This window comes from Geotrypetes seraphini, chromosome 14 (genome assembly GCF_902459505.1).
Source record: "Geotrypetes seraphini chromosome 14, aGeoSer1.1, whole genome shotgun sequence".
NCBI lineage: Eukaryota > Metazoa > Chordata > Amphibia > Gymnophiona > Dermophiidae > Geotrypetes > Geotrypetes seraphini.
In genome coordinates this window covers 75267951-75293311 of record NC_047097.1, presented here as the reverse complement: position 1 = coordinate 75293311, position 25361 = coordinate 75267951, and the positions used below count along the sequence as shown (strand labels likewise).

Sequence of the window (25361 nt, the reverse complement as noted above, 5' to 3'; positions counted from 1 at the left end):
AGATTGGAGGCCCATTCTGGATTTGAAATTAGTAAACAAGACGCTGAAAGTATCGCACTTTCACATGGAAATGATTTGCTCCGTCATTACGGTGGTGGCTCTGGGAGAATTCCTTGCCTCTGGATTTGACAGAGGCATATCTTCACATCCCCTAAATTCATCTAGTATTTTTAATATTTGATAAAATATTGCTTTTATTTACCTATTTAATTGTTTTTTACAATCTTTTTATATTGCACACCGTTTAGACACTTGTTTTGTTAGACAGTATATCAAAAATAAAGAAGCTTGAACTTGAGATAACTGAGATTTCACATGCTGCAGCGCTCCCCTTTGGTTTGGTCACAGCTTTCCACATCTTTACTAAGGTGATCGTGGTTGTAGCAGCATACCTTTACCAGATGGGGATCCAGGTACATTCTTACCTGGTCAGTTGGCTATTCGGAGCCCCCTTACTGGCGAGTGTGTGGTCCAGCAGGTGGTGAGCCTCTTACCGGACCTGGGCTGAATAGTCACCTTTAGCCGACTCTGTGTTTGGAGTATCTGAGAGTCCTCTTTGACACAGAAAAAGATTGTGTATTTTTCTACCTGAGCCACGCAAACAGAAGCTCCAGACACAGATCCTCATGATCCTGGCCTTTCTGAGCCCCACAGCCTGGCAGTATCGAAACATTCAAGATTAGTAGAGAGATTGTTCACTCTCTCCAAGGTGAAGAGAATGAGAGGACACTCGCTAAAGTTAGAAGGGAAAAGATTCCGTACAAACATAAGGAAGTTCTTCACCCAGAGAGTGGTAGAAATCTGGAACGCTCTTCCAGAGGCTGTTATAGGGTGAAAGCACCCTTCAGGGATTCAAGAAAAGGTTGGATAAGTTCCTACTGGAACAGAACATACGCAGGTAAGGCTAAACTCAAATAGGGCACTGGCCTTTGATCTAAGGGCCACCACTTGAGCGGACTGCTGGGCACGATGGACCACTGGTCTGAACCAGCAGCGGCAAATCTTATGTTCTTATGCTGGGCTTGATGGCGTCCTCCTTGGAAGTGGTGCCCTGGGTGTGGGCTCATATGCATTCTCTCCAGCACTCCCTTTAGTCTAGGGCCCCCCCGCAACATCACTCCCTGCAGATGCGACTCTCCTGGATGGTGAAGGTGAAGCACAGCTTGCGCTGGTGGCTCCAAGGGGAGAAGTGTGGTGCAATGATTAAAGCTACAGCTTCAGCATCCTGGGGTTGTGGGTTCAAACCCACGCTGCTCCTTGTGACCCTGGGCAAGTCACTTAATCCCCCCCCCCCATTGCCCCAGGTACATTAGCTAGATTGTGAGCCCGCCGGGACAGACAGGGAAAAATGCTTGAGTACCTGAATAAATTCATGTAAACCATTCTGAGCTCTCCTGGGAGAACGGTATAGGAAATTGAATAAATTAAAATAAATTAAAAAATAAACTTGGCGAGGGACCTGCCTCTTGGGATCAACTAATGCAGGGGTAGAGAACTCCGGTCCTCGAGAGCCGTATTCCAGTCGTGTTTTCAGGATTTCCCCAATGAATATGCATGAGATCTATTTGCATGCACTGCTTTCAATGCATATTTATTCGGGAAATCCTGAAAACACGACTGGAATAAGGCTCTCGAGGACCGGAGTTACCTACCTTCATGACCGGTGCCAGCCTCAGTGGCTGGGGGATCCTCTGCTGCGATCACTCTCTCCAAGGCAAGTGGTTCTGTCGGAGCAAGTGATCCATCAACCGTCTGGAACTTATCTACCATGCAAAAAAATATGACCACGTCACTCAGCTTCTATGTGATGCCCACTGGCTTCCAATCCCTCACTGCATCACAATCAAAATTCTACTTCTTTAGCACTCTCCAGACCAGTAGAGGTTAACTTTACGATTGGGTATATATCTAATCATGACCAGCAGGTGGAGACTGAAAACAAAACTTTGGGACAGTATATCCTAGCCCCTCCTCTCTATTTCCCTCAGTCTTCTTTCAGTCTCCAGCAGGTGTTGAGTGATCTGTACCCATCTCCCTTGGTAGGGCTGTTGGAATTTGTTTAGGGGTTTATTGTCCCTGTTTTTAGCCGGACGGAGCTTGGACGGACTCTGTTTGGGGGTTCGTCCGACCTCGGGGGTGTCAAACCCGGCGGGTCACGAGCGGGGTCCCTCCCCCCACTTCCTCCACCTCCCCATATTTTTTTAGAGGAGCCTCAGCAGTAAGCCTTGCCCCCTAAATCAAGCAAGGCATATTGCTTCGAGAGCCTGTGGAGTCTGTTCTGTAGAAAAAGAAAAAAAAAAAAAAAATCCTGAGGTAGTGCTGGTCTGGAGGGTTGTATCCCTTTAAGAAAACTGTATTTTACTGTATTTTTTCATGTAACCAGCACTTTTTTATAGCTAGGTCGCGTATGGAGCAATTGTGCCCTTCTCCGGGGGAGTAGGCCACAATTTTAGTCCAGCCGCGAGGCACTCGCGGCCGGCCTGAACTCGGCGGTTTGGGTCGGTGAGGTGGTGGAGCTCCGTCGGCAGCGGCTGCAGGCGCCCAGAGCTCCCCGCCGATGGTGCCTCGCGAGTCGGCTTGGAGCAGTGGGGAAGCCCGGTCTTCCACAACCGCCCACGGAGGGATTCCCCGAAGGATTCCCTCTCAGCTGATTTTTTGACAGCTGATGCCGGCTTGCCTGCTTTAGCGGCTGAGACTATTCAGGTTTCTCAGCCGCTTCAGGCTATGGAGGGAGCTTTTTTGGCGGGAAAACCGCCATCTTCTCTGTCTGGCCCCTCCATTTTGTCTTCCACCTCAGGTGACCTTCCCCCTGTTTTGACTATGCAGGGGCAGGTTTCTGCTGGGTCCCCTGCTGTGGCAGGGAGTCCCTTGGGACCCTCGGGGGGTTTTTCCCCTGATTTTTTCTTTTCATTATGCAAAGCCTATTTTCAGGCGGCTGGGGGTCCCGGTTGCGCCCAGGGGGTCTCGGGGGGTGGGGTTTCCTCCGCGCTCCCTGCGGCTTTGCCTCTCTCGTCTGACGTGACGTCCCCTCCGCCGCCTCTCTTGTCCAAGCGTCCGCGGGTGTCGTGGGACGAGGATTTGTGGTCGGAGGAACGTGTCGGTCTGGAGGAGGACCTGGACCCTTCTGAGGATTTCCAGGACCCTCTGGAGGGGACGGAAGCTGGCGGCGGGTTGTCGGGTTTCCCGTTCTCCAGTGACGAGGCGTCCGTGGTGCGCCTTTTTCAGAGAGATGAGCTGCCTGACCTTATTCAACAGGTTTCTTCGGCTTTGCGTTTTGAGGACGCGCCGCCGGAGACTCCGCGTGTGGGGGACCCTCTGTTACGAGGGATCCGGTCCGTTTCCCGCTCTTTTCCTATGCATCAGGATATTCGGGATATTATTCTTGAGCAGTGGAAAACGCCGGAGACGCCGTTTCGGCTGGCGCGCAGCATGGCTCGCCTGTATCCCATTCCTGAAGGGGATCGGGCTACGTTAGCTTCGCCAGTCGTGGATGCGGTGGTCTCGGCTATTTCCAAGCGGCATACCGTGCCTGTTGAGGGCGGTTCTGCCTTGCGGGACTCTGAGGAGCGCAAATTGGAGACCATCCTTAAGCAAAATTTTCAAGTCTCTGCCTTTGGGGTCCAGGCGGCTATTTGTGGGGGACTGGTCGCTCGCGCCGTGTTTCGGTGGGCGGAGCGGGTCTTGGATCGAGAGTCTGACGACTGGTCTCTGGTGGATCAGGAGGTAGCGAAGATTGAGATGGCTGCCTCATTCCTCTCGGATGCTCTGTATGACTTGGTGCGGATCTCGGCTAAGTCCATGGCTTTTGGCGTGGCCGCAAGGCGTGTGTTGTGGCTGCGCGCTTGGGCGGCGGATGCTGCGTCCAAAGCTAAGCTTACTAAATTTCCCTTTCGGGGGTCGTTTTTATTTGGAGAGGACTTGGATAAGTTGATTCAGACTCTGTCGGACTCGAAAGTTCCCCGTTTGCCGGAGGACCGTGCCCGCCCGGCGTCTCGGGGTGGTGCGGCCCGGGGGCGTTTGCGGGAATTTCGCAAGTATCGCCCTGGGCGTGGGGCTGCTTCTTTCCAGTCTCCGGGGTTTTCCCGGGGTCGGTTCTTCCAGCGCATGCAGCCCTTTCGGGGGGCCCGTCGGGGGGCAGGGAATCCCTCCGCCGGTTCCCCCGCTTCCCGTCCTGCACAATGACGCCTTGCCGGCGCCCCCCTTGGTTCCGGTGGGGGCCCGGCTGCGCGACTTTTTTCCCAAATGGGCCGAGATCACGTCCGATCAGTGGGTCCTGGAGGTGGTGCGGGACGGTTATGCCCTGGAGTTCGCCCGCTCTCTGCCGGATTTTTTCCTCGCTTCTCCATGTCAGACTCCTGGGAAGACGCTGGCGTTTCGCCAGACCCTTCAGCGCTTGCTAGATCTCAGGGCAGTAGTTCCGGTGCCCCCCCCGGAGTGGGGCACGGGCAGGTACTCCATTTACTTTGTGGTGCCCAAGAAGGAGGGGACTTTTCGGCCCATCCTCGATTTGAAAGGGGTCAACAGGGCTCTCAAGGTTCCCTCTTTCCGTATGGAAACGCTGCGGTCGGTCATTCTGGCGGTTCAGCCGGGGGAGTTTCTCACTTCTCTCGATCTGACGGAGGCCTACTTGCATGTTCCTATTCGGGCCTCTCATCAGCGTTTCCTGCGCTTTGCGATCTTGGGTCGGCACTATCAGTTCTGTGCGCTTCCCTTTGGGCTGGCCACGGCTCCCCGGACGTTCACCAAGGTGATGGTGGTCGTCGCGGCAGCCTTGCGGTCGGAGGGCATCCTGGTACACCCCTACCTGGACGACTGGTTAATTCGGGCCAAGTCGTTGCAGGAAAGCTCCCGGGTTACGGCTCGGGTGGTGGAGTTTCTCCGGTCGCTGGGCTGGGTGGTCAACCTTTCCAAGAGTCGGTTGGTTCCGGCTCAGCGTCTGGAGTACCTCGGGGTGCTGTTCGACACCTCCTTGGGGAAGGTCTTCCTCCCAGAGGCCCGGGTGAGCAAATTGCAGTCTCAGATTCGCCTGCTTTTGGCGTCCCGGTGTCCTCGGGCGCGAGATTTCCTCCAGGTCCTGGGGTCGATGGCGGCGTCCCTGGACGTGGTGAGGTGGGCGCGGGCCCACATGCGTCCTCTCCAGTATGCTCTGCTCCGGAGGTGGTCTCCCCAGAGGCACGGGATGGATGTTCCGGTTCCCCTGCGAGGCTTGGCGCGCTGCAGTCTGCGTTGGTGGCTCCGGACCCCTCACCTAGTTCAGGGGGTGGGTCTGGATCTTCCGCAGTGGACGGTGCTCCTTACGGATGCGAGTCTCCTGGGTTGGGGGGCCCAGTGCCTGGGTCACTCAGCTCAGGGAACCTGGTCCACGGAGGAGGCCTCCTGGTCGATCAACGTGTTGGAGACCAGGGCGGTCCGGCTGGCGCTGTTGGCTTTCCACTCCCTTTTGTTGGGCAAGTCGGTCAGAGTCCTGTCGGACAATGCCACGGCGGTGGCTTATGTCAATCGTCAGGGGGGCACCAAGAGCACTCTGGTGGCGCAGGAGGCGGCTCGGCTCATGGTTTGGGCGGAGTCGCATCTTCTGGACCTCTCGGCCTCTCACATTGCCGGGGTAGAAAACGTTCAGGCGGACTTCCTCAGTCGTCACTTCTTGGATCCGGGAGAGTGGTGTCTCGGCGCCGAGGCGTTTCAGTTGCTAGTGCGTGCTTGGGGGCAGCCCCTGATGGATCTGTTGGCTACAAGTGGCAACGCCAAAGTACCCCGCTTCTTCAGTCGTCGCAGGGACGGTCTGGCCGAGGGTCTGGATGCTCTGGTCCAACCGTGGCCAACGGAGGGGCTGTTGTATGTGTTCCCTCCTTGGCCATTAGTGGGCAGAGTACTGCTTCGCGTTGTTCGCCATCCGGGGCTGGTGGTTTTGGTGGCTCCGGATTGGCCTCGTCGTCCGTGGTATGCGGATCTGGTGAGGCATCTGGTGGCGGATCCTCTTCCTCTGCCTCTCGGGTGCGATCTTCTGACGCAGGGTCCCATTCCCATGTTCGACCCGTCCCCCTTTTGTCTTACGGCTTGGCTCTTGAAAGGGGCCGCCTGAGTAAGAAGGGATATTCCGACAAGGTGATCTCTACACTTTTGGGGTCCCGGAGGCTTTCTACCTCTCGGGCTTATGTACGGGTTTGGCGTCTTTTTGAGGAATGGTGCCGAGCGCGGGGAGTGGTCTCCTTTCGCGCTTCTCTACCTAACATTCTAGAGTTTTTGCAGGATGGCCTGGATAGGGGCCTGGCCTGGTCTTCTCTTCGGGTTCATCTGGCGGCCCTGTCGGCTTTTCGGGGGCTGGTGACAGGTCAGCGTTTGTCAGCCATTCCTGATGTGATTCGCTTTCTTAGGGCGGCCAAGTAGCTCAGGCCTCCCATAAGGCCCTCGGTTCCCTCTTGGGATCTCAATCTGGTTCTCTCTGTTCTAGTGCGCCCTCCTTTCGAGCCGTTGGATGGCTGTTCGTTGAAGGACCTTACGCTGAAGTCGGTCTTTTTGGTGGCCATTACTTCCGCTAGACGGGTGTCGGAGCTACAGGCTTTTTCTTGTAGGGCTCCCTTCCTGGAGTTTTCGAAGGAGCGGGTTGTTTTGCGGCCTGTTCCTTCCTTTCTGCCGAAGGTTGTTTCTCCTTTTCATGTCAATCAATCGGTGGTCCTCCCGGTCTTGGGTAGTCGGGAGGGTTCTTCTGAGCAACGACAGCTGCGCAAGTTGGATGTCGGTCGGGTCCTCCATGCTTATGTGCAGCGGACCCGGGAGTTTCGGAGCTCCGATCATCTCTTTGTGCTTCTGGCGGGTCCTCGGCGGGGGGCTGGCGCTTCTAAGGCTACTATTGCGCGCTGGATCAAGGAGATGATTGCTTCCGCTTATCTTCTGAGTCAGAAGCCGGTTCCGGAGTTTCTCAAGGCTCATTCCACTAGGGGTCAGGCGGCTTCTTGGGCTGAGTCGTCGCTTGTGCCTCCGGTGGATATTTGTAAGGCTGCGGTTTGGTCCTCCTTGCATTCTTTTGTTCGGCATTATCGGGTAGATGTTCAGGCGCGTCGGGACGCGGTGTTCGGTGAACGTGTACTGGTATCGGCCCTTCGGGGGTCCCGCCCGTGAGGGGACTGCTTTGGTACGTCCCAATCGTAAAGTTAACCTCTACTGGTCTGGAGAGTGCTAAAGAAGGAGAAATTAGGTTCTTACCTGCTAATTTACTTTCTTTTAGCTTCTCCAGACCAGTAGAGGTCCCCACCCTGTCTGTTGTTGTTGTTGTTGGGGCTGTTGCGCGGGCAGTTTTTGGTTTTTGCTGCGGGTTCTAGTATTTTTCTAGGGCCGGGGAGTATTGAAGAACAGCGGCTGTGGCTCGGCTGGCTTAGCTGGCGAGCTGTGGGGACCTTCTTCCTTCGGGAATTTCTCCTCTGCATTTTCCAACAGCATTTTTGGGTATGTTATTTGTTACTCCTTTCGGAGTATTGTTTTTTCTCTCTGTTGTTTTCCAGTTCTTGGTTCTGCTTGGCTATTCGGCAGACTGAGGGAAATAGAGAGGAGGGGCTAGGATATACTGTCCCAAAGTTTTGTTTTCAGTCTCCACCTGCTGGTCATGATTAGATATATACCCAATCGTAAAGTTAACCTCTACTGGTCTGGAGAAGCTAAAAGAAAGTAAATTAGCAGGTAAGAACCTAATTTCTCCTTCTCACCTATAAAATCAAACAATACCAAACTCCAAGTTTCAAGTTTATTGATTTTTTTTTTTTTTAATTCTTTATTCATTTTCAAATTGAACAGCAAGTGCACAAAAGAATATATTATACAAATTATTCCACAATAGCACATTAATATCTACCACATAAAAATCTAGTGATGCAATAATCCCCCCCAACCACCCATCCTTTATCATATTTTCAATAGGAATATACACATATTATAAAGCATATTATAAAATATTATATAAAATTATTCCCAACTCCTTCCCCCCTTTTGTGTGCTAAAAAGAAAAGGAAAAGAGAAGAATCAATGACTATTCATCACAATATTTTGCCAATGGCCCCCATATTTTTATAAAGTTAGTATATGTCCCTCTTTGTACTGCTATTGCTCGTTCCATTTTAAATATATGACATAATGAATTCCACCAAAATGTGTAACTAAGGTTTCTGTGATTTTTGCAATTATTGGTTATATGTTGGATGGCAACCCCTGTCATAACTAATAAAAGCTTGTTGATATTTGACTCTTTTTTCTCATCATCATGTCAAATAACACTGTATTGTAAGAAAGTGCAACATGATTTTCCAATAATGAATTTACTTGAGACCAGATTGAATTCCAAAATATCTTAATATAGGGACAATAATAAAGTGGATGATCTAATGTCCCAGGTTCCAGATTACAGTGCCAGCATTTATTGGATTTAGAACTATCTAGTTTTTGTAAACGAACAGGGGTCCAAAACACTCTATGTAACAAAAAGAACCAAGTTTGTCTCATAGATGCTGTCACTGTACATCTCATTCTCCAAGACCAAATTTGTGGCCATTGAGATGCAGAAAATTGATGCTTGATCTCAATGCTCCAAATGTCTCTCAGACCATTCTTTGTTTTTTTATTCAAGTATCCAGATAATAATTTATACCACAATGCGGCTTGATGTCCTAGGAAGTCTGCTTGGAAGCATAGGAACTCCAGACTATATTGACTGTTCAAAGTCTTCCATTCAGGGAACCCTACTTGAATAGCCTGCTTCAACTGCAACCATTTAAAACTTTGTGTTTTACTAAGACCAAATCTATGTTGCAGTTGTGAAAATTCAAGCAGTTTACCATCCGAAATAACATCATTCAGAGTTCGAATGCCTGCAATAATCCAGTTCTTCCAAAGGACTTGGGCTCCGCCGATTTTAATCTTGGAGTTTATCCATAAGGATTGATTAGTTGACTTATTAATTGGGATAGGTGTTAAATTGCTGGTACATCTTTCTTGGTGGGGGAGAGTTCAAACTATTAAAATGATGATTTTGCCTGTGGTTTGTTACGAAATGAGTATGATACCGATTTATTTTAAGGGGTCCTTTTATAAAAAGCTTAATGGTATTCTTATGAAATTTCTTTGGCTCGGTAAAATGCCTAGAATTGCTTTAGTGTCCTTGCAAAGGTCAATTGAGGAGGGCGGGGTAAATTTTCCAAATTTTTATAGGTACCATCAAGCCTATATTTTACGCCAGGGTATGTATTGGATCCTCCCAGAACTCATAGATAATGCACTAGATTGGTTGTATTTGGAATGGCGCCTTTTGTTTCCTTTGAATTTAGTTCATGTTCCAAGTATTAACATGCCTAGGAGATATAGGGAAAATAAAATTTTAATGGATACTTGGAAAAGTTTATTGATTTTTAATATACCGACCATCAACGGGTATCTAGCCGGTTTACAATAAAAGATAAAATAGAAGTAAAATTATGCTTATAGATGGTAAAATTAATAAAAGAGCAAAGGGGAAGTGAACATTAAGGACATAAGGACATTTGACGATGACAAACATTTAATCCCCTACGCTTCAATCCGTACACTACGCTCAAATTATGAAGATTTGCTTGTTATTCCTTCCATCTGAGAAATCTTCTACAACACCACCAGAAAATCCATCTTCTCAGTCATGGCGTCCTCACTTTGGAACACTCTTCCGCTGTATATAAAACAAGAGTCTTCCCTCACGGCCCATGAGCCAGGAATGGAGAACATCCAGGCCAACTTTCTCAGCTGGAAGACTTTGGATCCTGAAGAATGGGCTGTGTCTCAAAAGGTATTTTCTTTCATAGTCTAGACTTGGGGCAACCAAGGCATGAATCTCATGGCTATGGCTAAGAATGCTAAAGCAGCCTTCTTCAGTCGCGGGGCTGATTGCCCTGGTTCAATATTGGCCCAGAAATCTGCTTCTCTGTGTTTCCACCTTGGGCCATGGTGGGTCAGATCATCCACAGGGTAGCCATCCATCAGGGTCCGGTGCTCCTTGTGGTGCTGGACTGGCCCCGAAGACCTTGGTATGCAGTCCATGTGCATCTATAGAGAGACAAAGCCATGAAGTTGCCTATTCCTCAGGGCCTTCTTAGTCAAGTCCCAGTTCTGATGGAGAAGCTGGAACGCTTTGGTCTTATGGCATGGCTCTTGAGCACGCGGCCTTGATTCGGAAGGGCTATTTGGAAGTTGTGGTTATGATTTTTCTCAAGTCCAAGAAGCTGGTGATGGTTGCAGCTTATGCTAAGACCTGGCAGGCCTTCTAGTCATGGTGTGCCAATGAACAAGTGGAACCAGAGAAAGCTCCCATTCCAGTGATCCTTGCCTTCTGCAAACTGGCCTCGAAAAGAGACTTGCAGTGTTGTCCCTCAGAATGCAGATAGCTGGTATCTCATGCTTTCGGTCTTGGAGTGGCCTCTCACCCAGATGTCACTTGTTTTTTGAAAGGGGCTCTTAGGTTAATACCCCCATTGCACAGACTGTTCCCATCTTGGGACCTTAATGTGGTCTTGAAGGGCTTGGCCTGTGTTAGATTTGCTTGTTATCCCCTCCATCCATGTGTTGGCTATGAGCTTCTTTCAGAAGCTTCTCTGCTAGACCTGATGTAAAGTGTTTCTGATAGCTGTAGTCTTGGTAAGACAGATCTCAGAATTGCAGGCCCTCTCCTGCAGGGAGCTGTTTCTCCATTTCAGGGAGTCGTGAGAGTTTGTGCACCATTCTTTTTCTTCCAAAGGTGGTTTCTGCCTTTTATATCGATCAGGAACTCCGTTTGCTTGCCTTTCAGCTTACAGGCTCTGCCATGCAGGACAAACTTTTGCACAAGCTGGATGTGTGCCAGGCCCTGCTCCTCTACCTGGAGCGGATTAATGCCTCCAGGCTTTCAGATCATCTTTTTATACTGACCAAGACTCAAGACTGGGCAGGCCAGCATCCAAGGCGACCATTGCCAGATGTATCCAGATGGCAATTTCCTCCTCCTGCATTTCCACCGGGAAACAGCCGCCTCTTTTCCTGGCAACACATTCCACTAGAGATGTAGCGACATCCTGGGAGGAATCTCGGGCCATTTTGTGTGATGACATCTGCAGAGCTGCTACTTGGGCTACTCTTCACACTTTTACTAAGTTCTACAGAGTAGATGTGACAGCTTGTGAGGATGCTGCTTCTGTGTCTTCGGTACTGTGGGCAGGTTTATCTGTCTCTCCCTAGATGTATGGCACTGCTTTGGTACATCAGCTACAGTATGGACTCCTCTGTATCCACAACAGAACAACAGATTAGGTTCTTACCTCGTTAATCTGGGCTATGTTAGGATACATGGGAATCCATACTACCCTCCCTGTGTGGACTTGTTTGGATTCACCAGATTTCTGCCTTGGACATTGACAGTGTCCATCTCAAACCCTCTGCCATAATACCTAAGAGAAAGAACAGATGGGTTTCAGGTATTGGAGGCTTTCCTTTCTTCTTTTGGGGGGTCCCATAGCTTTTTGGGTCTGAGATACTCATGAGTGTGTTTGTTGTTCACTGTTTACTTGTTAAATGTTTATTAATCGTTGCACAGTTTTCTAAGTTTCAGAGCAGAATGTGTTTTTCACCGGGGAAGTTCCCCTTGCCTCTCCTTCTCTTTTCTTGTGTTTCAGTGGAATCTGATTGCTTTGGTACAAACTGAGAGGGGTGCTGTGCTTATTCCAGAAGGAGAGGCATTCTCCAGTTCTTAAAGAGAAATTTTTCTGCAGGTCATGGGAAATGAGAATCGATAGCTACAGTTACAATATGGACTCCTGTGTATCCTAACAGAACCCAGATTAATGAGGTAAGAACTTAATCTGTCGTTGGAAAAGTTCAAATTCTGTTGGGTAAATATTTATTTATATATCTACTTAGTACTTGCCCCATCACAGTTTTGAGGTGAAATAAAAAAAATATTCACAGTAATACAAAATTGTCTTTATATCTGTGACCATCTCTGGGGAAAGGGTCACTAAAGTCACTAGAACCAAAAAATGATGTTTCGATGAATTAAGAGCAAATAATTTGTAATACAATAGTCCAAGCCCCATTCTCTTATGTGAAAAAATAAAGATAAAGATATTAAAGTATGTGTAACTTATGCAGACTGCTCATAGACATGAGAAACTAATCATTTCTTAGTGTCGGCTTCCACTATTCTGAACCAATGGTGGTGGTTTTTCCCTCCTATCAGCGGATAAAGATAGTAAAAACTGAATTCTTCCAGTGACATCCAAAATTTTCTCAACCTTCCAGTAGGTGATAGGTTGACTGGTGCTCCTATCCCTGGCCTAACTCCTGGCTCTGCTAGCCACAGCTACGTAAAATGCTTGAGGTTAACGGCTGCTCCCAGGCTCAGCTCTGATCATACCTGGTCTATCGCAGAGTTTGGCTTTGCAGTCATAGACATAGAAACATGATGGCAGATAAAGGCCAAATGGCCCATCTAGTCTGCCCATCCCTCTGCAGTAACCATTATCTCTTTCTCTCTCTGAGAGATCCCACTTACCTATCCCTGGACCTATTGGTGCCACTGAGTGAAGCTTTGGCTTGGTTCCATGGGATCCGCCCTATCCCTTTTTCATGTTCATCCTATTTGGGTGTGTCTTCATAGGCTTACTCTGCAGCTCCCAGCTGCTGATTGGTTCCAAATTGCCCTGGTTAGCCTTATTTCCTATTATAGGGAATAAGGCTTTTTTTGGGGAGGGAGGGGCTGATACTGGGGCTTTAAGCCTATGTCTTAAAAAAAAAAAAACCCACAGAAAAAACTCTGATAGGGAGATCCCTTATTTGCCATTAAGGGACTTCCCTTTCTCAGCATCCCCAGTGAGTATGGGACAGTGCAGGAACCAGATACCCAGTCTGGCAGCTATGCATAAACCTGCCATGTTGCTAGGCATCACTTTTGTGCATAAGATATAAATCGTGGATAGGTTGGCTGTTCTGGTGTGGTATGTATGTAATGTATAATGCGGGGAGGGAAAAATATAAGGTAGCAGAAATTAAAAAGAAGCAAAGGAGATGTGAACTTTGTAGTATAAGAATGGGTGTGATTGGTAATAGGAAGGGGGTTGAGAGGGAACTTTTGAGCCCTTGGGCAAAGTGGGAGATTGATTTTGTACTGGGAGTGAAGAATGAAAGATTCTTTCTGTTGATCTTCTCAGGAGTCTGTATATTAGATGATGATTCATTCCCGCAAACCGGGTTTTGCAGAAGTGTTGCTCACAACTTTCAGCACCTCCCACATTGTCAGTGGCTTGCAGTTCCCCCTTCAGTTATCTTCCAAAGCAATTGATCACCACTGGAATAGAATACAAAGAAGGAGGGCTTTGGGGAATTTCCCTGCAGAATCATACAATTATGTTCTGCTCTGCAACTTAGAAAGAAAAAAGAACAAATCAACAGGAATTTAAAAGCTGCAAACAGTGAAGCAATCTGCTGTTTGCAACAAGCACCAACATTTAAAAGCTGCAAACAGTGAAACAATCTGCTGTGTGCAACAAGCACCAACATTTAAAAGCTGCAAATGGTGAAGCAATTCACTTACTTATACAGGACATCTGGCTGACAGGAGAACTTTAGACCTGGAATCTAGAAATATCCGAGGCAGAAAGCAGGCAATACAAGATATGCTGAGGGAGGGCCAAACGGACTCCTGAGAAGATGAACAGAAAAGATTATCCAGGTAAGAACCTAATCTTTCATTTTGTTGCATCTGAGTAGATGACATATCAAAGCAATAGCTGATGTCTAGTGTGAAACAGAAGAGCCTGTCCGCAAGAGCAAGGACCCAAAAGCGGCATCCTCATGAGCTGCCATGTCCACTCTGTAAAACCTTGTAAATGTATGCCGAGTAGACCAAGTAGCTGCTTTCCAAATCTCTGCAGGAGGAACTGCCTGAGATTCCGCCCATGAAGATGCAACACTCTTGGCAAGTGTGCCAGGAGAGAAACCGGTGACTGCTTATCAAAGGTGATGTACGCTGATGAGATGGTCATGCGAATCCATCTGACTATGAAGGCCTTGGGTGCCAGTCTACTGGCACAAATGGTTGAAAAAATGAAAATCATTGAAAAATATAAAAATGCTGAAATAGGGTTTTGGAGGTGGGGAACTTGACTGCTGAGCCCAGAAACCCTAAAAAATGACCCCTCCCCACTCCCTATTTTCCAATAGGAAATAATGGGACTGTACTTGCATTTCTGTGAAAATGCCTGCCTGCCTGCCTATCAGCATTTCCTGCAGCTGGAAGAGATGGAAAGGACTTTCTGCCCCAGAAACTTCAAATAATGACTCCAAACCAGGAAATCTTCGAGGTGCCAATTGGACAGACTCTGTACAAGACCTCCACCCCCATGGAACCTCAAAGCATGACAGGGGGACAAAATAAACAGCCAGCTCCTTGATACCCTGAGGGGTTCTTACTCAGGGCACCCACAGTCTGCACTCAAGCCACTGAAAAATTCCAAAGGCAAGGTGGCTCCCAGGGGGAACAGACCCCGAGCCCTGAAGTACACAGCAGGTGGCTCCATAAGTCCACCCAAATGTTTGCCCTGCGAGCTGCAGGCTGGCTTTGTGGGACCTGTCCTTTCCAGGCTGAGAATTGCTAAATATGGCATCAAAGCCACAGGAAAAAAATGAACTTATAACCAAAAATAAGAAAAACTAAGCAGAACAGATTTTGCTTGCGGAAGGAAAAACTTAAGGGGGCACTGCACTCCACTGGCAATGTAGGAGGTGCTGAAAGTTGAGTCTCGCACATCTACAGAACCCAGTTTGCGGGAATGGATTTATGAACAGACTCTTGAGTAGATATAAGGGGAGGAGAGGGAAGTGCAGAGTATGTATGAATCCTACATTAAAATGAGAGCATGAGCACTCAGTATAGCCTTTTGACTCTTGCAGGAAGAGAGTCTCAGAAGATGGGACCATTAATCCAGATGGTGAGAGACTTAACATTTCTATGAAATGTTTCTTCCAATATGTTAATTTCATAGTACATTGAACAATAAATGTTTTTTAAAATTTGATATTCTGCCAAATCTTACAAAAGTTCTAAGCGGATTACATACAAATGTTGGATTGGCCTCCATGAAGACTAGATACTGGCCTAGATGGACCATTGGTCTGATCCAGTAAGGCTATTCTTAACTGGTGGCGTTCCAATAGCGAACTAGTGACTTGGAGAATCGAGTTCAAACAGCGGAAAGCACTCAAGCCCACTTATAAAAATTGGCTAGTGAGTATGAGGATAAAATGGAAGACCTGGCAAACTTTTAAAAAGCTGTCTTGTTCCTCCTCTTCTGGTTTAGGAATCAAAGGGAAAGAGACTGGGATTTGATATTTGTGGATATAATCAAAGTGGTTTACATATCTTATACAGGTACTTGTTTTGTACCTAGGACAATGGAGGGTTAAGTGACTTGCCCAGAGTAGAAACTGAGACTGGTTCCTCTGGTTCTCAGGCAACTGCACTAACTGAGTGTTTATCTGCATATGTGTTGGATTAGTTCTGCGACTCAACGTTTCCTATAAATACAAACTGTTCTTCTTGCCTTGCCCCAGAAATGGCAACAGCAGAATTCCCCAGAGGAAGGTCATGTGAAGAGCCCCAGGTCAACACACAGCATACAGGTGACTCACCTTTCCAGAAATTGCATTATGTCTCTTCTGCCAGCAGCTTTGCACAGACTATTCTGAACCCCAAGATTTCAATATCCTTACAGTGACGACTATCATTTTGCTGACATGTATGATACTGTGAATGTGTGACATGATCCTGCAGTGGCAAGGACTATCGCTCTGTAAATACACATCAGCGAATGTTTGCCTTTAATTTCCTATGTCTGTTGGATCCTGCCAAGTAGTATTCCTATGGTGTATTTGTAGGATTTGGAAATGGAGAACGAGGACCTGAGAGAGCGGCTATGGAAGACCCAACAGGAGCAGAGAATTTTGTTGGACAGAGTGAATGGACTGCAAATGCAGCTTAGTCAGGTGAGTGCATCTGTAGCTTCCACCATGACTTAGTAATGTCTAGAAGCCCTTCTTCCTGTTACACAGGTCCAAGACTCAGGCTGCTCTATGCTCTCTTTGCAGGAGCAGATGGTTTCAGATGACCTTGAGAATGAGGTAAGAAACTGTATATCCAATACCGCTCCCCCGTTGTTTGCCCTAAGCTTCTGGCCTGATGGTGGTATTGATGCTGGGGTTTTGAAATCTTCTTTGTAATAATTGTGCCCATTCAGGCCTGGGTATTCGTATGCTTTGAGACTAGGAGTGCTTTGTAAAGTTTCTTTGTAAAGTTTTTTTTTTTTTTTTTAATCTTTATTCATTTTTTAATTTACATCAAGTGTACAATAAACGAACAATTATAGTACATCATCACTTGAATAACCTTCTATAACAATCTTTCAAGAAAATGTAATTCCCTCCCCCCTCCCATATTCAGATAATATACATCATTTGTGCATTAACCATTTTTATAATACTTATATATAGTCCCATTATCATACACCCCCCATTTTTCCACAAATTTTCACAGAAGGGAAAAGAATAAACAAATTATTAATAATTATAATAGCTTATTAATGGCCTCCACACTTCTTCAAACCTATTAAAATAACCATTCTGTACTGCAAGCAGCCTTTCCATCTTATATAGATGACATACTGAATTCCACCAAAAACTGTAATTCAATCTAGTACACTTTTTCCAATTGTACGTTATTTGTTGGATCGCCACACCCATCAGAATCATCAATAACTTATTGTTAGCAGCAGATATTTGGCATTTCAACCTCATACTCATACCAAACAAAACCGTATCATAAGATAATGCCACATGATTCTCCATCATAAGGTTAACTTGGTCCCAAATTGAGTACCAAAATGCCTGAATGAATGGACAATAAAATAATAGATGATCCAAGGTTCCAACTTCAGTATGACAATGCCAACATCTATTAGACTTAGAGCAATCTAATTTTTGTAAACGAACAGGGGCCAGAATGCTCTATGCAACAGGAAAAACCATGTTTGCCTAATAGATGCCGACATTGTACAATTTATTCTCCAAGACCAAATACGTGGCCATTGAGACGCATTAATCTGATGCTTAATCTCAATGCTCCAAATATCCCTTAGTCCATTTTTTGGTTTCTTATTCAAATAATTAGATAAAATTTTGTACCACTTTGCGGCCTGGTGTCCCATAAAGTCTGCCTGAAAACATAGGAATTCTAAACTACATTGATTATCCAAAGATTTCCATTCAGGGAACCCTACCTGAATAGCCTGCTTCAACTGCAACCATTTATAACTTTGTTTTTTATCAAGACCATATTTATGTTGCAATTGTGAAAATTCAAGCAGCTTACCATTATTAATAATATCATTTAGTGACCGAATATCAACTTTAATCCAATCTTTCCAGACAATCTTAAAACTGCCCACTTGTATCTTGGAGTTTACCCAAATAGATTGATGAGTAGATTTTCCGATAGGAACCGGAGTTAATTTGTCAACAGTTCTTATAGTTTTCCAAGTATCCATTAATATTTTATTTTTTCATATTCTAGGCATTTTGATACTTAGAAGAAGACCAAGTCTAAGTGGAAACATGAGCGACCTTTCAATCCACAACCAGTCTGGAAGTTGTTCCAAAAGCTCTGGGAGGACCCAATACATACCTTGGCGCATAATATAGGCTTGATGATACCTATAAAAATTGGGAAAATTTACCCCTCCTTCCTTAATTGGCCTTTGCAAAGACACTAAAGCAATTCTTGCTATTTTACCCAGCCAAATAAATTTGACCAGAATATTATTTAATTTTTTATAAAAAGACCCCTGAAAAAACACTGGTATCATACCCATTTGGTAACAAACCACAGGCAAAATCATCATTTTAATAGTTTGAACTCTTCCCCACCAAGATAAATATAAAGGATTCCATTGCTCACATAACTGTTACTTTTTGTAATAAAAACTTTTCATTTATTTTCATTGTCTCTTCGAGTGTGTTTTTTAACCAAATACCTAGATATTTTATTCCCTCTTCTTTCCAAATAAATGGAAAAGAATCAAATAGACCTTTTGTACAATACACATTCGAAGGTAAAACTTCTGATTTAGTCCAATTTATTTTATACCCTGAAAATTTTCCAAATGTATCAATTACTTTAAGTAAACATGGAATGGTTGTTTCCGGATTTCTCAAATGAAGCAATATATCATCTGCATAGGTAGATACTTTATAATCAACTCCAGCACAAGGAATACCCTGTATATCCTTTACTTGCTGAATAGCTAATAACAAGGGTTCAAGTACTATATCAAAAAGCAAAGGAGACAATGGACAACCCTGTCTAACTCCCCTCTGCAATTTAAAAACATCTGAAAAGTTATTATTTATATATAAACGAACAATCGGAGAGTCATACAGCGCTTGAATCATTTGTATAAATCCGGATCCAATACCAAACCACTCCATAGCTTGATACATGAAATTCCATTCTACTCGATCAAAAGCTTTCTCAGCATCTAAAGATACTGAAAAAGCCGGATCATCAATTTGTTTTTGCTAAATATAACATATGGAATGCCAATCTAGTATTATTGGAAGAGTGTCTTTGAGCAACAAATCCTGTTTGGTGCATACCTATTATATGAGGAAGAGCTTTAGCCAAATGTAACTCTAAAATTTTAGCTAATAATTTACCATCTACGTTTATTAAAGAAATAGGCCTGAAATTTGAAACCAATGTAGGATCTCTATTTGGCTTTGGCAAAACAATGGTTAATGACTCTGCCATAGTGCCAGAAATACAACCTTTATTTAGTTGAGTCTGATATAATTTTAATAAATAAGGTAGAAGGACAATTTGAAATCTATATATATAAAATCGGAGGTATTTATGTGTGTATGTATGTGTGTGTGTATGTGCCGCGATCACGCAAAAACGGCTTGACCGATTTGAACGAAACTTGGTATGCAGATCCCTCACTACCTGGGATGATATGTTCTGGGGGTCTCGCGGCCCACCTGCACACGTGGGCGGAGCTACAAACAAAAAATCAGATTTCACCCATTCATGTCAATGGAAAAAATGTAAAAAGCTGCCATTCTCACAGTAATTCAAAAACGGCTTGACCAATTTGAACGAAACTTGGTATGCAGATCCCTCACTACCTGGGGTGATATGTTTTGGGGGTCTCGCGGCCCACCTGCACACGTGGGCGGAGCTACAAACAGAACATCAGATTTCACCCATTCATGTCAATGGAAAAAATGTAAAAAGCTGGCATTCTCACTGTAATTCAAAAACAGCTTGACCGATTTGAACGAAACTTGGTATGCAGATCCCTCACTACCTGGGGTGATATGTTCTGGGGGTCTCACGGCCCACCTGCACACGTGGGCTGAGCTACAAACAGAACATCAGATTTCACCCATTCATGTCAATGGCAAAAATGTAAAAAGCTGCCATTCTCACAGTAATTCAAAAACGGCTTGACCGATTTGAACGAAACTTGGTATGCAGATCCCTCACTACCTGGGGTGATATGTTCTGGGGTCTCGCGGCCCACCTGCACACGTGGGCGGAGCTACAAACAGAAAAGCAGATTTCACCCATTCATGTCAATGGAAAAAATGTAAAAAGCTGCCATTCTCACAGTAATTCAAAAACGGCTTGACCGATTTGAACGAAACTTGGTATGCAGATCCCTCACTACCTGGGGTGATATGTTCTGGGGTCTCGCGGCCCACCTGCACACGTGGGCAGAGCTACAAACAGAAAAGCAGATTTCACCCATTCATGTCAATGGAAAAAATGTAAAAAGCTGCCATTCTCACAGTAATTCAAAAACGGCTTGACCGATTTGAATGAAACTTGGTATGCAGATCCCTCACTACCTGGGGTGATATGTTCTGGAGGTCTCGCGGCCCACCTGCACACGTGGGCGGAGCTACAAACAGAAAATCAGATTTCACCCATTCATGTCAATGGAAAAAATGTAAAAAGCTGCCATTTTTTTTTTTTTTTTAATACAACCAGGATTTTTTTATTTTTTATTTTTTATGATCCAAGTCATTCCCTAAAACAAAAATGACTAAAAAATTATCTAACATTTATACTTTTCTCTTAATTTTTTCTGCAGTAAGAATACATGACAGATCAACTGTTATAGAATCTTATAAATAATTAAAGTGCTCACGAGATCCTTAGAATGTCACATCTTATAAATTAACTGCAGCTGTTAACGGAATCATGAAACAATATAATATAAGCTCATTACTCATCCCAAAACCAGGAAAAAAGAAAAATAAAGCATATCAAACATCTTAATAAGATGTAACCAAAAAATATGATATATTCATAACTCCAAATATTTTCTTATGTGCTCATAGGCACTTCACTCTGTTCTACAAACTCTTAACTTCGCAGCATCTTCAAAATTAAAGGTTTTATTTCCATAAGTAACCCGCATAACTGCTGGGTATACCAAGCCATATCTCGCTCCCAGTGCTCTTAATTGTGGACGCAAATCCAGCAGTTGTTTTCTTTTATAGGCTGTCACCTTAGCGAAATCAGGAACAATAGAGATCTTTGAGTCCTGACACTTAAAGTCTTTGACTTCTTTAACCAATTTTAAAATTTCTACTGCCTGCTGGTACCTAAGCATTTTTTTTTTTTTTTAAATAAATCTTTATTCATTTTTAATTCTTACATCAAGTGAATTATAAATAATAAAACAATTTTCACAAATCACTTGTAATTACAATCATAAATTCTTATAAAATAAAAATAAATACCCCCCCTCTTTATCAATACTCCCATGACCATATGATACATATTCCCCATCCCAACCCAAATATAAACTAACCATGTGCTTAAGATATCTGTTCTTTAGAGTAAATAGTCAATGGTCCCCATATTTTTTTAAAATTATGAAAATTTCCTTGTTGTAACGCTATCATCTTTTCCATCTTATATATGTGGCAAACTGAATTCCACCAAAATGTATAATTTAACTTACTATAATCTTTCCAATTTTGAGTAATTTGTTGCATGGCGACCCCTGTCAATATTAATAATAACTTGTTATTATTTGCAGAAATTGGACTCTGAACTCTCATTGCTGTACAAATAATATAGTGTCATAAGAGTCCTACATGATTTTCTAATAATTTATTAATTTGGGGCCAAATTAGTTTCCAAAAGGCATTTACACATGGACAGAAGAAAATTAAATGATCTAAAGTCCCCACTTCTAATCTACAATGCCAGCATCTATTGGATTGAGTGTTATCTAACTTCTGTAAATGTGTAGGGGTCCAAAAAACTCTATGTAACAAAAATAACCAAGTTTGACTCATAGATGCTGACCTTGTAGACCTTAATCTCCAAGACCAAAACCGTGGCCATTGAGAGGCAGAAATTGTCTGTCCAATCTCAATACTCCAAATATCCCTAAGACCAGTTTTCTTTTTTTTATCCAAAAATCCATATAATAATTTATACCATTTTGCGGCTTGGTGTCCCAAAAAATCCGCCTGAAAGCAGAGGAACTGCAAGCTATATTGAGTATTATCCCAGGACAAGCAGGCAGCTATTCTTGACTGATGGGTGACGGCACCGACGGAGCCCCGGTACGGACAATTTTAGAGTGATTGCACTCTAAGAACTTTTTAGAAAGTTCTAGCTCGGCCGCACCGCGCACGCGCGAGTGCCTTCCCGCCCGACAGAGGCGCGCGGTCCCTCAGTTTCTTAGTTTCCGCGGAGCTAAGAAGACGCGTTTTCAACGGCTGTTGAAATTTTTTCCTAACTTGCCTTCCCGCTCGCGTAAACGTTTGGCTTAATTTGCCTTTTTTCTTTCTTTTATTTTGTTAAAAAAAAAAAAAAAAAAAAATCTTTCATTTTTTTCTTCAATTTTCGGTTTTCCCCGGCGGGGCCTTCTGCCACCATCGAAGCCTCGGCCTTCGATTTGGCGGAAGCCGTTTTTCCTTTCATGCCCCCTCAACCGGGTTTTAAAAAGTGCCAGCGGTGTGCTAGGCCTATATCTCTCACGGACCCACACAACTGGTGTTTACAGTGTTTGGGTCCTGAGCATCAGGCCTCTTCTTGCACCCGCTGTGCTACTTTGAAAAAACGAACATTAAAAAATCGCTTAATTCAACAGCGATTGTTGTTCGGTGCCGAGATGTCCGACCCCGTTCCTTCGACTCCGGCTTCGGCACCGATTCAGTCGGCACCCTCGTCTTCGACGCCGCGTGATTCCACACCGGCATCCCAACAGTCAGGTAAGCCGGCTAAGAAGCCTTCCCCGCTGGAACGTCTTCCGGCCTCGAGTGCAGTGAGCCCAATCCTGCCGCCGGTTCGACGCCAGCGGAAGCGCTCCGCCCCTATAGAGGTGAGTCCCTCGACATCGGGCTCCTCATCTCCGGGGCGTCGAGCGGCACCGCAGGTACCGCAGAAGAAAAAAGCGGTACCGGTGCCATCCCTCGATGACCGCATTACGGCCATCCTTCAGGTGCAGCTTAAGGAGCAATTAGAACGACTCCTTCCTGCTATCATGACACCGAACCTTCCGGTGCCAGTTCGCACCGAGCCATCGGTACCGGTTGTTGAACAACCTGTATCGGTACCGATTGTGGAACCCGTATCAACCGCTTCCACTGTTTCGGTACCGCTTCACCTAACCTCATCGGTATCGATGCCAGTCCTTGCACCGGAGCCGAGAGCTCACCATCAATCGGTGCAGACTTCGGCACCGGTGCGTCCGATAACTTCTCCGGACACGGTATCGATGAGGTCGGGTAAGTCGATGCGCAAAACCCGACACATGCAAACGTCGACACCTGAGTCTCGGGACCATTCTTCCCATGTAAGGGACCCTGATCTGTGGGGAGACTCAGAGGAACCCTTTCTTTCTGAAGGAGAATGTTCCTCAGAGGAGGAGGATTCGGCTGTCCCTGACCCATCCTCCAAACAGGCCACTTCCTCTTTCTCTAGTTTTTTGAAAGAGATGTGTGAGTCCTTGTCCATTCCTTTGGAGGCTGAATCTAAAAAGTCTAAAGCTTTTTTGGACGCCCTTGATTTTGATCAGCCTCCAAAGGAATTTTTGAAACTTCCCCTTCATGACATCCTGAGGGAAACTTTCTATAAGAATTTAGAGACTCCTTTAACTGTCCCAGGGGCCCCACGTAAACTGGATTCTCTATATAAGGTAATTCCCATTCCTGGGTTCGACAAACCTCAACTACCACATGAATCCTTATTTGTCGAATCCACCCTTAAAAAGACTTCAGGAGCCAGTGTATATGCATCTGTCCCTCCTGGCAGAGAAGGAAGGGCCATGGATAAATTTGGTAAGAGGCTCTACCAAAATGCTATGTTAGCCAATAGGGCTAGTAATTATGCTTTTCATTTTTCTTTTTATTTAAAGCATCTCCTTACCACCATGGCTTCTTTCGAGAAATATCTTCCTTCACGAAAGCATTCCGCTTTTCACACATGCTTGTCGTCTCTTCTCCAATTGCGTAAGTTTATGGTGAGATCCATATATGACACTTTCGAACTTACATCCAGAGCGACAGCAATGTCAGTAGCTATGCGTCGTTTGGCCTGGCTTCGGGTATCCGAGCTTGATGTTAACCATCAAGATCGGTTAGCCAATGCCCCATGTCTAGGGGATGAGCTCTTTGGGGATTCCATGGACTCAACCACACAAAAGCTCTCTGCTCATGAGACGCGCTGGGATACCCTGCTCAAGAATAAAAAGAAGCCTCCTCCGCCAAGACCATACAGGCAGCAATCGGCCTATCAACGCCGTTTCACAGCCCGTCCATTGCCTACCACTGCTCAACAACCTAGGCGTCAGAGGCAACAGCAACGTCAGCCTCCCAGACAACAGCAACAGCAACAAGCTGTAAAACAACCTCCTCAGCAAAAGTCACAGCCCTTTTGACTTCATTCTCCGCAGTATAGCCAGTATCCCTATTCCTGCTCTCCTGCCTCAACCAATAGGAGGTCGACTTTCTCTGTTCCTCAGCCGGTGGGAAGTAATCACTTCGGACCAATGGGTCCTCAACATCATCCGCCACGGCTACTCTCTCAACTTTCAGACTCTCCCACCTCAAAGCCTGCCAAAAGAGTCTGCTTTGAACAGTCCTCAATCAGCCCTCCTTATTCAGGAGGTCCAATCCCTCCTCCTTCTGAACGCTATAGAGGAAGTTCCTCTAGATCAAAAGGGGCAGGGATTAGTATTAAAACCTTTCCATTCAGGGAACCCTACCTGAATAGCCTGCTTCAATTGCAACCATTTAAAATATTGTGTTTTGTTTAAGCCAAACTTATGTTGCAATTGTGAAAAACTAAGCAATGATCCATCTAAAATAACATCATATATGGGAATTTATATCGAGTAAATTATATTGGGAAAGTACCTAAGCATTTTAATTATCATAGGTCTCGGTCCTTTTTGAGTGCTTATCCTCTTCGTTGGGATCCTATGCGCCTGTTCTAATTCCAACGGAAATTTGCTTTTAATTGGCAGGATTTTTGGTAAGAAATTGAGCAAAAAAGCAATAGCATCATTTTTTTCCACTCCTTCAGGTAAACCAAGAACTCTCAAGTTACTTCTTCTCTCACGATTCGATAAATCCTCCAGTTCCCTTTTCAACGAGTCAATTTCTTTATGAACAGATTTATACTGCCCCAATTCCATTTCAGTTTTTCTAACTGCTTTTCCATACCGTCCATCTTTAAATCAACTATGTTCAATCTTTTTGTTAGCCCTGCTACCTCATCTTTAACCTCTTTTATATTTTTTGAATTTTCTAACACAATCTCCTGTATTTTCAGTATTTCCCTCATAAGATCTCTATTATCCATTTCTTCCAATGGTAATGGTACTAATTGAGGAGATGTCACTTCCAACTTCGATCTCTTCCCACTACCTGATCCAGCTGCCACCGAAATTTTATTTTGTTTACCCGAAGCCATTTAAAATTTACTAGAAACTCCACTAATATGATTCTCTCTAAATTTTTCCCCACTAAAAGCTCATTTATCAGCCTATCTCAACGGAGCCGATCTCTCACACAGCCATCTTGTTGCGCGTCGAAGCCACGCCCCCCTAAAGTTTCTTTTAATAACTGTTTTTCTGCCTGTGGCTTATTCCATGGAAGGTTCCCTGTCTGGTGGGTCACTTCTGCCAGTTTTGTTTTGCTGTATAGCATTGCAGGTCACTAATCCAGAAAAACATTAAGCAGGTCTGTGCTTCCTTCTACTAGGTTTAGGGGGTGGAGTGAGGGTGTGTGTGCTGGGG

The 25361-nt window shown here is 45.2% G+C and overlaps 1 protein-coding gene across 6 annotated transcripts in view; it reads left to right on the top strand.

Moving 5' to 3' along the window:
• Positions 1 to 25361, top strand: part of UACA (uveal autoantigen with coiled-coil domains and ankyrin repeats) — a 116615-nt gene that overhangs the window by 53822 nt on the left and 37432 nt on the right. For 5 of the 6 annotated variants that reach the window (XM_033920285.1, XM_033920286.1, XM_033920287.1 and 2 more), the window contains exons 9-12: positions 14932 to 14969; positions 15592 to 15660; positions 15916 to 16023; positions 16126 to 16158. In XM_033920285.1, coding sequence (XP_033776176.1) covers positions 14932 to 14969; positions 15592 to 15660; positions 15916 to 16023; positions 16126 to 16158 — 248 coding nt within the window. The remainder of the gene's footprint in view (positions 1 to 14931; positions 14970 to 15591; positions 15661 to 15915; positions 16024 to 16125; positions 16159 to 25361) is intronic. The other variant, XM_033920283.1, reaches the window with a different exon arrangement.